This window comes from Dipteris shenzhenensis, chromosome 31 (genome assembly GCF_047967505.1).
Source record: "Dipteris shenzhenensis isolate YYH24624 ecotype China chromosome 31, Dip_SZ_1.0, whole genome shotgun sequence".
In the NCBI taxonomy this organism is placed as follows: domain Eukaryota; kingdom Viridiplantae; phylum Streptophyta; class Polypodiopsida; order Gleicheniales; family Dipteridaceae; genus Dipteris; species Dipteris shenzhenensis.
In genome coordinates this window covers 47,768,981-47,782,986 of record NC_141626.1, presented here as the reverse complement: position 1 = coordinate 47,782,986, position 14,006 = coordinate 47,768,981, and the positions used below count along the sequence as shown (strand labels likewise).

General features: G+C 46.0%; 1 protein-coding gene across 1 annotated transcript in view; it reads right to left on the bottom strand.

Annotated features, from left to right (window-relative positions):
* LOC147881552 (lon protease homolog, mitochondrial-like) overlaps positions 1-14,006 on the bottom strand; it is a 134,161-nt gene that overhangs the window by 29,330 nt on the left and 90,825 nt on the right. Inside the window, exons 10-12 of the mRNA XM_087402221.1 lie at positions 11,938-11,977; positions 11,636-11,807; positions 11,344-11,468 (exon numbers count right to left, since the gene is read on the bottom strand). Of these exons, the coding sequence (XP_087258347.1) occupies positions 11,344-11,468; positions 11,636-11,807; positions 11,938-11,977 (337 nt within the window). The remainder of the gene's footprint in view (positions 1-11,343; positions 11,469-11,635; positions 11,808-11,937; positions 11,978-14,006) is intronic.

Here is a 14,006-nt window from a genome sequence, read left to right as displayed (position 1 = left end):
TCTTCCCCTGGTCATCAAATTTGGCCTTCATGCCATATATCCAAGCAAATCTGATGTAGTCATCCACAAAGGTAGAAAAGTAAAGGTATCCCCCAAGAGATGATGTCCGCATCGGCCCGCACACATCACTATGCATAAGGTGAAGATTCCTGGATGCACCAACTATCCCATCCTTTGGAAATGAGAAACGGTGCATTTTGCCTAACAAGCATCCCTCACAAACATGTTTAACCGGTGCAAGCATGGGTGGAAGAGCAACCACCATGTTTTGTGAGGGGACTCAACCTTGCAGATTCAGCCACCAAATTTGCCTCTATAGCAAGCTATTTGTCATAAACATCAAGATGATATAGCCCATAAAAAATGACCCAATAAGTACTATGATGTCATCGTACCGGTTGTCTGATCAATTGAGCTGTAAATGTCCCAGATGAAGGCTATGTGCCTCAAATCTGACAAGACAACAAGCCCAAATCAAGGGACAAATGCTCGAAGTCAACTTCTGACAAGTCCTACGGATTCCTCGTAGCATTGTGCACCTGTTCGTACAGGTCCGTACGGCCGTGTGGACATCTATACAACTGTACCAACCAAAAAAAAAAAATCAACCGAAATGGTGTGAAAAAGGGTTGTATGCGGGCAGCTCAGAAATTTCAAAAAACGTTGAAATCGGACCTCAAAAGACCAAAAATTTGTCGCTCCTCTAAAAACAGGTTTATGGCGATGAAATGAGACACCGAACTGAGCTAGAGTAAAGTGGCAGGTACGAGTGATGGCAGAGTAAGAGGGAAGGCAGGTAGGAGCAAGAGAACCTGCTCTGATACCACTGCTGGGTGCATGAAGCAATGGGACGGGAGTAGAGTGCGAGAAGCAAACAACAAGCTAGGGCAAAACGTAGTACTGCTCAAATGGATAAGAGGAAAATACAAAGGGCGGCCTATTTGGGCCCCAAGTCAACCATATGGTTGACCAAACAAGTCAACTCATAGCGTTGACCTGACCTGCAAGGCTCATACCACTAACATCTCTCTCTCTCTCTCTCTCTCTCTCTCTCTCTCTGTGTGCAGGCCAGACGGAGTAGGGGATACGCCTCACTGGCTCAGCTAGAGAGACAATGCTTCCACTCCCACTTCCAGGACCCTGGGACCAAGGCTCTTCTCTTCGACTCCTTGGTCTGATCAGCCGGTATGTATGGCAGCCCTTGTTGGGGGCCTGACATGTCATAGATAGAGTGGACATGGGTGGAGCACCTGTAGATCCTCATGCTCTCACGGATGATCGGGGGGAAACCATCTGTACCACATCACATCATTCAAGCCGAGTTTGGTGCTTCTCCACTCCAACTAGATGCAGCCTTTCAGACCATCACATATCTACACCAAGTTAGATCATATGGGGACTGCACATCAGGGAGACAGAGGTTGCCATGGTTGGCTCTCGATTCCTCCATGAGGTTGGCAGCAAAGGGAGACGAGTGATGCTGGTCTGCACAGACTCACAGATGGTTTGTGAGACTAGGGTTTCACATCGATAGGATACCTCCTTTTCAATACAGTTTAGATGCTCCTCCAGTACTCCCACCCACCATCCCGATCGGGCCCCACACCAACCAGGTCATTCGAGAGAATCTCCTGCAGCTACACACCTTTAGTCGGCTTTACGTCGTAAGTCATCCTTACTAGACCAGCCAATAATCTCCATGGACGAGGACCTCACTCCACTACAGGTTGAGGAGAGGCGTTTCCTGCTGCAACAGCGGGATCAAGCAAGCAGGCTGCTACATAGGCAGTGTGAAAGGGCTCAGCCCATCAATGTGGAGAGAGAGAGAGTGTGTCTGTGATAGTACGATGCTAGAGACATGCTTTCTTCAACCTTTTCCATCTTCCATAGTTTCTTGTTCACGACTTCTCTTTTTTTCACATACACACATACTAGTATCTCACACCCTTATCTTGTCAAGGGTACACTCATATATCATAACTCCCCCTCAAGCTCAGAATGAGCTTGCATATGATGTATACCCAACGCTTCTTAGAAGTATTCGAACTTCACATACTCCAAGTGCATCTCTCCACCAATGATTTTCTGTCGATTGAAGTGATATTGCACTTAAATATGGTTTGCCCCGGCATGAAATCTCAGTGGAGCAAAGAGATCCACACTCCAAGTTTCTCTGGATTCGGATCCGGTACATGGATAGCCGAGATTTGTTTATCGCAGTTTGCTACTCCCCCCCCCCCCCCCGAGACCTCCTGCTTTGCCAGAGATATTCAAGGGGAGGATGAGACATCCCCATTTGCTGCTCTGTATCAGTCCATCCTTGACTTCTCTAGCCACAAGGAAGTCCTCTTAGTTGGGGACTTCAACGCGAGAACAGGCGCTCGTCAGGCACCACTCCTCGACTTCAGGGATGATTCCACTCTACTGCCAGACATTGATCTTTGCTACGAGTTTCGGCTCACAGACGAGGACCGCTCACATCTATTGGCAGGCCCTATTAGACCTCGGCAGGATGCATGATCTCATTATTTATGTCCTCTTCTATGGCACTTGCAGCAGGGGGAGATCAGAGGTGTTGGTATGCACGCATACAGAGATGGTTTGCAAGACTAGGGCTCCACATGGACAGACTACCTCCTTTCCAGTACAGCATGGACACTCCTTTCTCTCCCCTCCTATCACACGAGGTCAACCAGGTTATCCGTGAGGATCTACTACAGCTAGACACATTCGGGACTTGGTTAGGCCCGAGTGATCTTCCAGTGAAGATGAACTTCTACAGAGATCACTTCCTACATATCACATTGGAGGGTTTCATTGATCCACCAAGATACACGCAGATTCACCTACCCCACTCGCTGAGGATCTCCCTTGGGCAGTTCTGGGTCTCCTCACACAGACTTCATATCGAGAGCGGCCGAGTAGAGTGGTTACCTAGGGAGAGGCGCATATGCACAGTGTGTGACATACAAGAGGTTGAGACAGAGGAGCACTTTATCTTCACATGTCCTATTTACTATGAGATCCGAGGGCGTTTCTACTGCCTCTTCAGAGATAGTTATGGGATGTTGGTCCATGTCCTCTCCTACCCAGACCAGCGATGCTTGGCTAGTTTCATTCATGAGATGCTCACACACCGCGATAGGATACTCCGAGCACGGAGACAGGAGCGACTGATACCTCTCAGAGCTCTATCACGGAGTTCTTTCAGCCAGATCACATAGACTCCCTCAAGGCCAGACCCCGACACGACCATGACCCGGAGCCTGTGACCCAGCAGCTCAGACAGAGGGTTGACTCACAGATCACACTTGGGGACATCCCCTCCTTGTTTAGAGTCGGAGCCCGACCGACGGGGGTCACAGTGGCCTTGGTTAGACACAGAGCTATGACCAGGAAATGTACCAAGATTGCACCCTTGAGGGGGCGACAGCGTTCTATTACTGACCTCATGCCTCCACTTCCACATCCTCATACATCCTGATGTCCTATTGCTGACAATGATGATGATGGTTATGGTGATGCCAACGATGATGTTGAGATTGATATATATATATATATATATAGTCGGGATATGACTACGTTGTACTTAGGACTTAGTACTGCCATTTTGCATTTTTTTGCATTCTACATTGGTATGGATGCTCGTTTAGTAGCTCCACTACCACAGCTCATTGTATCAGGTTTTTCACAGTCTCATAGACCCATCGGTCTTCCGAAGACTTTAATAAACTTTCTTTCTTTCTTTTCTTTCTCAGTCAGCCTACGCTCCCACATTGTGTTGGGATCGCCTCATCCATGCCACTGTCATCTCCATACCTTACCCAACTCACCTAGTCACCGCCCAACTTCCGTCCTCATCCTCATACTTTTATGTCACAGCCATTCCAGTTTCAGCTAGGACATGAACGAGCTGACACACCAAAGGCCTGGGAGACCTTGCTCGGAGGTGCGCATTATCCATGAGCGCGAGATGGAGCTGACACGCTTCGCACAGGAGCAGGACCGCTTCAATCAGGAGCAGAGCCGCGTCATACAGAAACAAGCTCGTGCCATTCAGGAGCAGGCTGATCTCAACAGGGACTTAGACAAGATATCTTGCAGCTCCCACAAGTCGTCACTCACAGCCATACACATGGTCCCAAGGAGCACCCCAATTGTTGAGACACAAATTGTGAGCATGCAATCCGTAATTGAGGAGACTTCCAGATGGGTTGACGTGGCCAAATGGGAACTTGCAAGGGTAACCGTTTCGGCTACCCTCATGGAGCAGCAGCAGAGAGCCAGTAAGGCTCTCAACATCAAAGTCCGTGGAATCCCGCGCCAGATGCGATGGCTTTCGTGGCCACTACTCTGGGTGTAGCTGAGCATAGGATCGAGAGGGCATCACGGGTGGGGAGAGACCCCAACCAAGAGAAGCTCCTGATCATACGATTCCATGACACTCAGGCACGACTTTCGACTTTACGATGCAGGTCAGTCCTACGAGGTCAACCAGCGATCTCCATGGATGAGGACGTCACCCCCCTATAGGTTGAGGAGAGGCGCTCCCTATTGAAACGCAAGGATGAGAACTGGGCAGTGGTATGAGATGGACGACTTCTTATAGGCCTCCGTTGGCCACCAGCCCCCTCCCCTACATAGGGAGACCAGGTCTATGAGACTCGGATCTCCAAGATTCTATCTTGCACCATTTGGAACTATAATGGTACCTTATGGTCAAAACCAGGGAACTTCTCTGAAATGAAAGTCTGCTTACAAAGATGAGAAGAGGGATACCGAGGAGTACGAGGGTCAAGAGGTGCAGCAATCCTTTACAGATCCACCTTTTTGGGGACCATTTCAGTAGAGCAGAGAGATGCACATTCCAAGTTTCTTTGGATTTGGATCCCGACACATAACCAGTCGGGATCTGTTTGTTGCATTTGCTACTTCCCCCCTGAGTCCTCCCACTTTGCTACAGATACTCGAGATGAGGATGAAACATCTCCATTTGCAGCCCTTTATCAGTCCATTGTTGACTTCTCTAGCCACGGAAAAGTCCTCCTAGTTGGGCGAGGACAAGGGCCCGTCAAGTATCACTCCTTGACTTTAGGTATGATTCCATTCTACTACCAGACACTAACCTTGAGGATGCGGTATGCTATGGGTTTCGGCTGACAGACGAGATCCGGTCACATCTTATGGATATGCCCTATTAGACCTCGACAGGATGCATGCTCTCATTATTTATAATGGTCTTGAGAGATGGCCCTCCTCAAATGGTTTCACATGCTTTCCACATGAGGGAGATTCTAGCGTTGTTGATTACATCATGGGATCCCCTGCCTTCACATCTCGCATCAATGATTTCACTGCAGCACCTCTTTCCCAAGGCAATAATCATACCTACCTATTCTTTCAATCTCATGATAGTCACTCATAAGGTTGAAAACCATAAACTCCATCACATATAGCAGGGAATAGCTACTATGACATCATTAGCGCCCAACACTATAAACATATGCTCTCACACATACAAATCCAAACGCCAACACATACTTGAGCATCCACTTATACAAAGTCTTCGTATTGAGTTTTTGTCGGCACTCCGAAGATAAAGGGAAGACTGAGCCATTACAAAGAACAGCACTGAAGGAAAGCTAATCAAAAAGTAGTACAAAATATCTTCCTTCAAGCTACAATTGCTTGTGAAGACTCAATGATTTCATTTTAGTCTCTCCAAGACGAGCATCTAAATCGAGCTGATAGGGCAATGCATACCTAGCAAGCAAAGCAACACTTATGTCGTCATCAATGGCCAAGCATAAGCAGCTGTACTCGGTTTCTAAAGACCCGTAGAGTCTCTTGGGCAAACCCAATGCTTACTAAAATACATCAAGTACATTCTCAATTTTGTCCACATCCAAAAAGCTACCTAATATATCACCACTGAGTTGGAAACCTTGTAACATTTTGATCAAGTTTGTGCTTGGCCATAAGCATGCACTCTGTTTATATGTGCACATATAACATCTCATGCTGACGTTAGAAAATGCATGTTTAACATGATTTTCGTGTATGTGCCTCTTGAGTTATATATTCTCTTTCAAGTTTCAATCCTCTATAACCAAACCTACAAGACTCTCACCAATGACATTGGACTAACACAAGCTCCCACATCATAAATATATTTCTTAATCCAGGAAGAGATCTAAACAAGAGTTTACACATCTAGTACAAAACTTATACAGACTCTGTTATCTGTGAGCGTATAACATCTGCTTTGGTGTTGTGCCTCTTGAATCATCTATTGGTCTAAAACTATACAGCGAAACTGTTGGGTGTAGGAAGCAATGGAAGCTCAAAAATGAAAGTAGGGAGAAAAACGAGATGCTGTAATAGATTGCTACAAAACTAAGAGTGGAGGCTCAAGGGAGAAAGAAAGAAAGAAAGTTTATTAAAGTCTTCGGAAGACCGATGCGTCTATGAGACTGTGAAAATCCTAATACAACGAGCTGTGGTAGTGGAGCTACTAAACGAGCGTCCATACTAATGCAAAATGCAAAAAATGCAGAATGGTAGTACTAAGTCCTAAGTACAACATAGTCATGTCGATGGTCGACTATATATCAATCTCAGCATCATCATCAATATCATCATAGTCATGTCGATGGTCGACTATATATCAATCTCAGCATCATCATCATCCCCAGCAACAGCAAGATATCAGGATGGATGAGGCACTGGAGGCATGAAGTCGGCAATAGAGTGTTGTCGGCCACTCAGAGGTGCAGTCCTGGCATGTCTCTTGGTCGTAGCTCTACGTCTAACCAGGACTACTGTGACCCCCGTCGGTCGGGCTCCAACTCTAAACAAGGAGGGGATGTCTCCAAGTGTGATCTGTGTGTCGACCCTCTGTCTAAGCTGTCAGGTCACGGGCTCCGGGTCACGGTCATGTCGAGGCCTCGTCTCGTTGGGGTCCATGTGATCTAGCTAAAAGAACTCCGTGATAGAGCTCTGAGAGGGATAAACCGAGGAAGAAGTTTGCTCCTGTCTCCGTGCTTGGAGTATCCTCTCGCAGTGTCTAAGTGCCTCATGAATGAAACCTGCCAAACACCGTTGGTCTGGGTAGGAGAGGAAATGGGCTAAAATCCCATAACTATCTCTGAAGAGACAGTGGCAACGTCCTCGGATCTCATAGTACACAGGACACCTGAAGATGAAATGCTCCTCTGTCTCAACCTCCTGTATGTCACATAGTGTACATATGCGTCGCTCCCTGGGTAGTCGCTCTGCTCTGCCGCTCTCGATGCGAAGTCTGTGTGAAGAGACCCGGAACTACCCAAGAGAGGTCCTCATCGAGTGGGGTAGGTGAATCTGTGTGTATCTTGGTGGGTCAATGAAACCCTCCGCTGTGATATGTAAGAAGTAATCTCTGTAGAAGCTAAGCTTCATTGGGAGTTCACTCGGTTCCAACCACGTCCGAAAAGTGTGTAGCTGTAGTAGATCCTCACGGATAACCTGGTTGACCTCGTGTGATAAGAGGGGAGAGAACGGAGCATCCATGGTATACTGGAAAGGTAGTCTATCCATGTGGAGCCCCAGTCGCTCAAACCATCTCTCAGTACGTGCATACCAGCACCTCTGATCTCCTCCTGCTGCAAGTGCCATAGAAGAGGATAGAGCTATCCATGGTAGCCAACATAACAAAACCCTAGGGCTAACTGTCCTAACTGGACTAAGTGTCCTAACTGACCTAGGTGGTACATGTACTGACTGTACCAATAGTCCTAATTGACTATAACTAGGCCTACAAGGCAAATACCAAGGAATAAGTGGCATCTATGGATAGCCCATAAGATGGCCTACAAACTCTCTTCCATGGTATGGGCTGAAGTATCCTGGACATGGCTAAGGATACCTAAATACCTAATGTCATGGTTGCACATGTTCGTTCCGTAGCGAAATAGCAACCTATGACTGTACAAAGTACAACAGATCAAGTTACAAAAGGTACTAAGCTTAATGCTTGCCGAAAAGCCTCAAACTGAGGTCAAAGTAGAGCCTTCGTAAAAAGATCTGTCAAGTTGTCTTCAGTGGAAACATAAGACAACTCAATATCACCTACTGATAATCCCTCTCTCACATAGTGATAGTAAACCTCAATATGCTTTGTGCGAGCATGGAAAACACGATTCCGTGCAACAGCCAAAGCACTCTGACTATCAGTGTAGATGATGGTGGGAGCAATTTGGCATGTACAAAGATCTGCAAGTAGCTTCCGAAGCCAAACCCACTCCACTGTAGTTGTAAAAGCTGCTCTGCACTCAGCTTCATAGCTAGAAGTAGCAACTGTACTCTCCTTCTTGCTGAACCAAGAAACACATGATTTACCAAGCATAAAACAGTTGCCAGTGTGTGACACACGAGTGTCCGAACAACCAGCCCAATCACTATCAGTGAATCCATGCATCACAAGTGAAGTTTAAGCCCCATAAAGAAGGCCTAAATGCTGAGTGCCTTTGAGATATCTGAAAACATGCTTCACGGCATGCCAATGGTGCATAGATGGGTTGTGCATATATCTGCTCAACTATGAGACAGCATACTGTAGATCAGGTCTCGTATGGCATAGGTAAAAAAACAACCAATTGCCTGCTGATAGAGAGTGACATCACATGTACCGTTGCCATCCTCAGAAGAGAAGTGAAAACCAGGTTCTAATGTTGTGGACACTGACTTGCAATCCTCAAACTAAAAACGCTGCAAAAGCTGTCCAATGTACTTGGATTGTGACATCAAAATGCCCCCCTCACTCCTAGCAAATTGGATGCCCAGATAGTAGTGCAAAAGACCAAGATCAGATATAGCAAGTCTGCTACAAATCAAGTTTAAAATCTGCAATTTGATGAGCATGTGTCCCAGTCACAAGCATATCATCCACATAAAGGACTAAAATCAGCAAATCTGTCCCACGCTTGCAGATGTAAAGCGTAGCCTCTGTAGGGCTGTTCTGAAAGCCAGGTGAGCAAATGAGTATGAATCCTCGAATACCAAGTCCGAGATGCCTACTTCAATCTATAGAGGGCCTTTTTCAAGAGGCATACCTTGCTTTCAGAACCATCAACATCAAAGCCAGGAGGTTGGGAAACATAGACCTCTTCCTGTAAATGCCCATGAAGCAAAGCTATCTTGATATCAAGCTGATGTATCTCCCAATGAAAGTGGGCAGCAAAGGCAATAACAATGCCAATAGTAGTGATCTTGGAAGTGGGAGCAAAAGTCTCCTCAAAGTCAATGCCATGCTGCTGAGCATAGCCCTTAGCAACAAGACGAGCTTTGTAACGGTCCACTAAAACCATCAGCTTTCCGTTTGATTTTGTAAACCCCCTTAGTTCCAATGGCATTCTTGCCAGGAGGCAAATCACACAACTCCCAAGTGTTATTCTGATGGATAGAATCCAATTCAGCTTGCATGGCCTTCATCCAACGATCATTCTGAAAAGCATCTTGATAGCATAAGGGTTCCTCATTGCATGCTGTAGCAATCAAAGCATAAGCAGCAAAACTAGCATGCTCTTTCCAGACAAATGCTCTCGTACGGGCTGGCAGAGGAGTGTGGGACCGACCTCCTTCGCCTACAGCACGACTTTGGGCAGGCGAGTTCTTGGGAGGATGCAGAGTCGCCCCCCCACCCAGCGGCCTAGCTGGTATGCACAGGGTATCTCCAGATTCTTTTTGCAGGCCTTCTGGAAGGCCTTGTGGGAGAGCTGGCGGCCGCAGAAGATCTCCTACTTCCTGTGGCTTCTCGCCCACAAAGGTCTTCCGGTGGGGAGCTGGTTGAGACAGATAGGCCAGGACGGACGATGTCAGATCTGCCGTGTGGTTGAGGAGTCACCAAAGCACTGCCTGTGGAGCTGCACTCGCGCCCAGGAAGTGTGGAGGTGGACTTTCGGGATTCACTCGCGCAGCACCAGAGCTAGGCTTGATCACGTGGGGCGCGTTCTGTTGGTGCAGCACCGCACCTGGTCTACATCACTTCTTCGAGGCATGCCAGCAGGACCCCACTTTCCTTATCACGCAGGGTACATGGGGGCTGCTCGAGGGTATCCCGCAGCACCTAGCAGAGGCGGATACAGGAGTTCAGGAGAGGCAGCCAGTCTGGGAGATTATCAGCAACATAGCAGGGTGGCACATTTGGACCTCGCGTTGCGCGCAAATCCTCGGTGGCACCTCCTTATCGACTGCCCAGGTCATGACTGATATTTGGTGCGAGATTATTCATACCCTCAGAGGCAAGTGGGACCAGATTCAGGGAGATTCCCGGTCCGGTCAAGAGAAGCGGAGACGCTTCCTTCGGGCTTGGAACACTCAGGGCCTCTTCTTCGAGCAGACCTCGCAGGGCCTTCGGTGGTGCTACTCACCACCCCGATGGCTGTTCATTCACACTCGCCTTATCCCGACGTGAGAGAGTGATTTATTGTGTTACCTTTTAGGGCTGTGTCCCCTTTTAGGGCTATGTCCGATTTGTGTACGCAGCCCATCAGCTACAAGCTGACTTTTTGTATCTTGTTCTCGAAGTAATATAATTAGCACTGTTTTTTCGATAAAAAAAAGAATCAGGCAACCCATCAAGGGTATTAAAAACAAGCTGAGAATCAAGCATAATCTCATCGATGTTGGCCAACTGCTCCTTCAAATCCTTCACATAAGTGAGATAGGCATCCATGTTACCACCCTCATCAAGCTTTAAATCTTTCAACTGCTTGCGAAGATAGGCAACCCTCGCCTCATTCCGCACTTGATACATAGATGCAAGCTGATCCCATGCTTGCTTAGCTGTCTTGCAAGACCGAATATGAGGGATAATAACCCGTTTCACTGAAAGAGCAATCAAGGCATGTGCTTTGGCATCACGACAACCCACTAAATCTGCTCCTGTGTAGGAGACAAAGCACCTGTAGCAGGAGGTGCAGGTGTCCTAGAAGGCCTCAGAACTTGAAACAATATGCCATAGATTCTTGGCAACCAAAACATGTCCCATCATGTATGACCACATGGGATAATTGGTGCCATCAATCTTGTCATCAGCCCCAAACTGGACTAAGTGTCCTAACTAACCTAGGTGATACATGTACTAACTGTACCAATAGTCCTAACTAACTATAACTAGGCCTACAAGGCACATACCAAGGAATAAGTGGCCTCTATGGATAGCCCATAAGATGGCCTACAGAAACCTCTGAGGCGCTCACCAGCACCATTGGAACAATTGAGACTCCCATTTCATAAATGTATTTCTTAATCGACGAAACGATCTAATCCGGAGTGTACAATGCTAGTACAAAATCTTATGCATACCTTGAACAGTCCCCCTGAGCTTTCCAACAGCGATGAACTCCAAAATTCTTTCCTTAATATCAGATAACCCATAGTGATCTTCATCTAGAACCTTTTGTGCGCGTTTCACATCAAAGTTTTCCTCACTGCCCACAGTACAAGGAGCTGAGCTGATTAATAAATATCCCGTATGGAGCTTGCTCTAACGGTTTTCTTTAATACTTAATAGAAGTCTCTTTTTGGGGAAAAAAAAAAATCTGTATCATCTTCTAGCAGTAGGGACAAGCTAACACAATGTATAGTGCATACAAACCTGTATTGACCCCAAGGTATTGAGGTGAGCCAATCCAGGTAGTTTCTCGTAACATTAAATTCACTAGAACTGGCCTCCAAAAGTTGGAGCTTGGTTAATTCCTCCTCAATAACTTGCAAGACATGGGCAGGGCATCCATCTCTATAAAGGTGTAGCCTTTCTCTAAATTTAGCTGGGTCACACAACAAACAGTCAAGAGTCAAGGCTATGAAAGTTCAATGCAATGGGTTCTATCTCTACTTCATACTAACAGTTAGTAAATCATATAAAAGAAAATATCAAAAGCAGTACTTTGTACTGACCACTTAGAGCTGTTTTATCATCAGTCTCCAAACCTAATTCCTGAAAAAGCCCACTTCCATGAAGTCAATGACAAGACAAAAAACGTTATTTTTTACGAATATCTAATTATCGTCACTAATAGCAACAGCTTTAAAAATGTGCTTCCATTATCAACATGCAATCCAAGGCTTAAGTCCCCCCAATTAATCATGGACATGCAAAGAAATTTTCTGGAAGAGGAACTGTAAACAGACGCACCTGATAGAAGATGCCAACCCGACCGATCTGCCTTTTGGCAGATTTTCCTAGCCTATAAATAGGACCCATAGCAGCCATACAGTGGCTGCCATGTGCAATCAATAGATCGATTAATCAGCCCTTATAGCTGAGCATTTCTCACCCCTTTAGTCCTACACATACTACCTCAGTCTACGGCCAGCTCGCAGGTGGTGCAGCGAGTCCCAACACCCACAGCTTGTCCTAGGGACAGACACTGGTAATAAAAACCAATCTGATGTACTCCAAGGTCTTTGAGCTACGGATAATAGTATAGAAAGCCGTGTCTTTCCGCCTCGTTCGCCAAAACAAAAACTTATCCAAATCTACATCCGTAGCTATAACTCCATGATGAGTAGCAAAAAGAGAGTATTGCCATTCTTCAAGCACTTTTCATCGCATATTCTGAGTATTACACAGCTTACCCTATAATATATAGATTGCCATCACAATATAGAAGTCTGTGGCTGTCCTCTTGCTTTCTAATGCTCCATCTGGATGACGAATCAGAATCAGTCTAAAAGGATTGAAAGAGCGAACTCATCGTAATAAGAATGTAGCAGCGTTGAGCATAGGTACCACGTTATTAATACAAATAACTTACCTTAAAGTCTGGTGAGTGTGCGAAGTTTTTGAGGTGTTGTGGACCATTCACAATACTTTTTTGAGGATTGCAACAAATTTTCTCTAGCAGATTTATGTAGACTGCATCCAATGTTTTATGCTAGTCTGTTCAAAAAGCGATTACTTGAAAATGACGAGTTGCAAGAATTGGAGATTCTCTGAGACTTGATTGAACCTCTAGTATTCCAGACGGAATTCCTGATGTGACAGAAAAACGTACATGGTTCAGAATACAATACTACGTGGGAAAGTGCAAAAAACTTCCTAATATTGTTGCCCAAGCCGTCGAAGGGGTGGGAGATCCAGGCATATTGAGATCGATGCCCCAAACCATGAGCATGGGCTTAATATAGCCCCAGCTCCTATGGCTTTAATTAGTTTAGCTCTAAACTAACCTGTGACCTTCACATTACATCTCCTAACTCCCTGGCCCTTTGGGATTCATTATTTTAACCAGTAGCCATTATCCTAGGAGCTTTCTTACCTGGGCTAGGTACGGACTAACCATAGTCAGCTTGGGATGTAGCATCATCCCCCCTTAAGAAACATTTATGTCATCTTAAATGAAAGGTGGCAAATCACTTTTCAACACTATCAAAGATCGTCCAAGAATCATTATTCTCAGGTTTGCCTTTCCATCTAATAAAAATTTCGCTAGATTTTGAATGTTGAGTTCTCTGATCCATAATTTGATTTCAGGTCCTATAGAACATATGCAATAAAGTCCTCCATCCGGACTAGCTCTTCATTTTACACTAAGCTGTCATTTTTTTGAAGCCTTTCATTGAAATGACTCATATGAAAAACACGATGCATCTTGATTCTTTCAGGAAGTTCTAATTTAAAAGGTGTATTTTACATAGTCCACATCATCTTGATGACAGCTTATTGTACTCCTTTCGGTATTTAACCCATACCCACATGCTTTCTTGCAGAATTCGTGGAGTATTGCCATGATTAGAGTTGTACCGTGCCCCGTCTTGAGCACTTCTAAGATTCTCTTTAGCTTGCTGAAGCATATCTTGCATATCTAAATCTCCCTCTATGTTCACAATGATTATTTGAGCTGATCAACTAGAGAAAAAGGACCTGCTCCTGTGAGCTTCCCCTCCCTACCGCCGCTCGCTCTACCTCCCCTTAGCTCCTCCCCCCGCCGCGACCACCTCCGCTCCCTTCCCTCCCCCTCCGC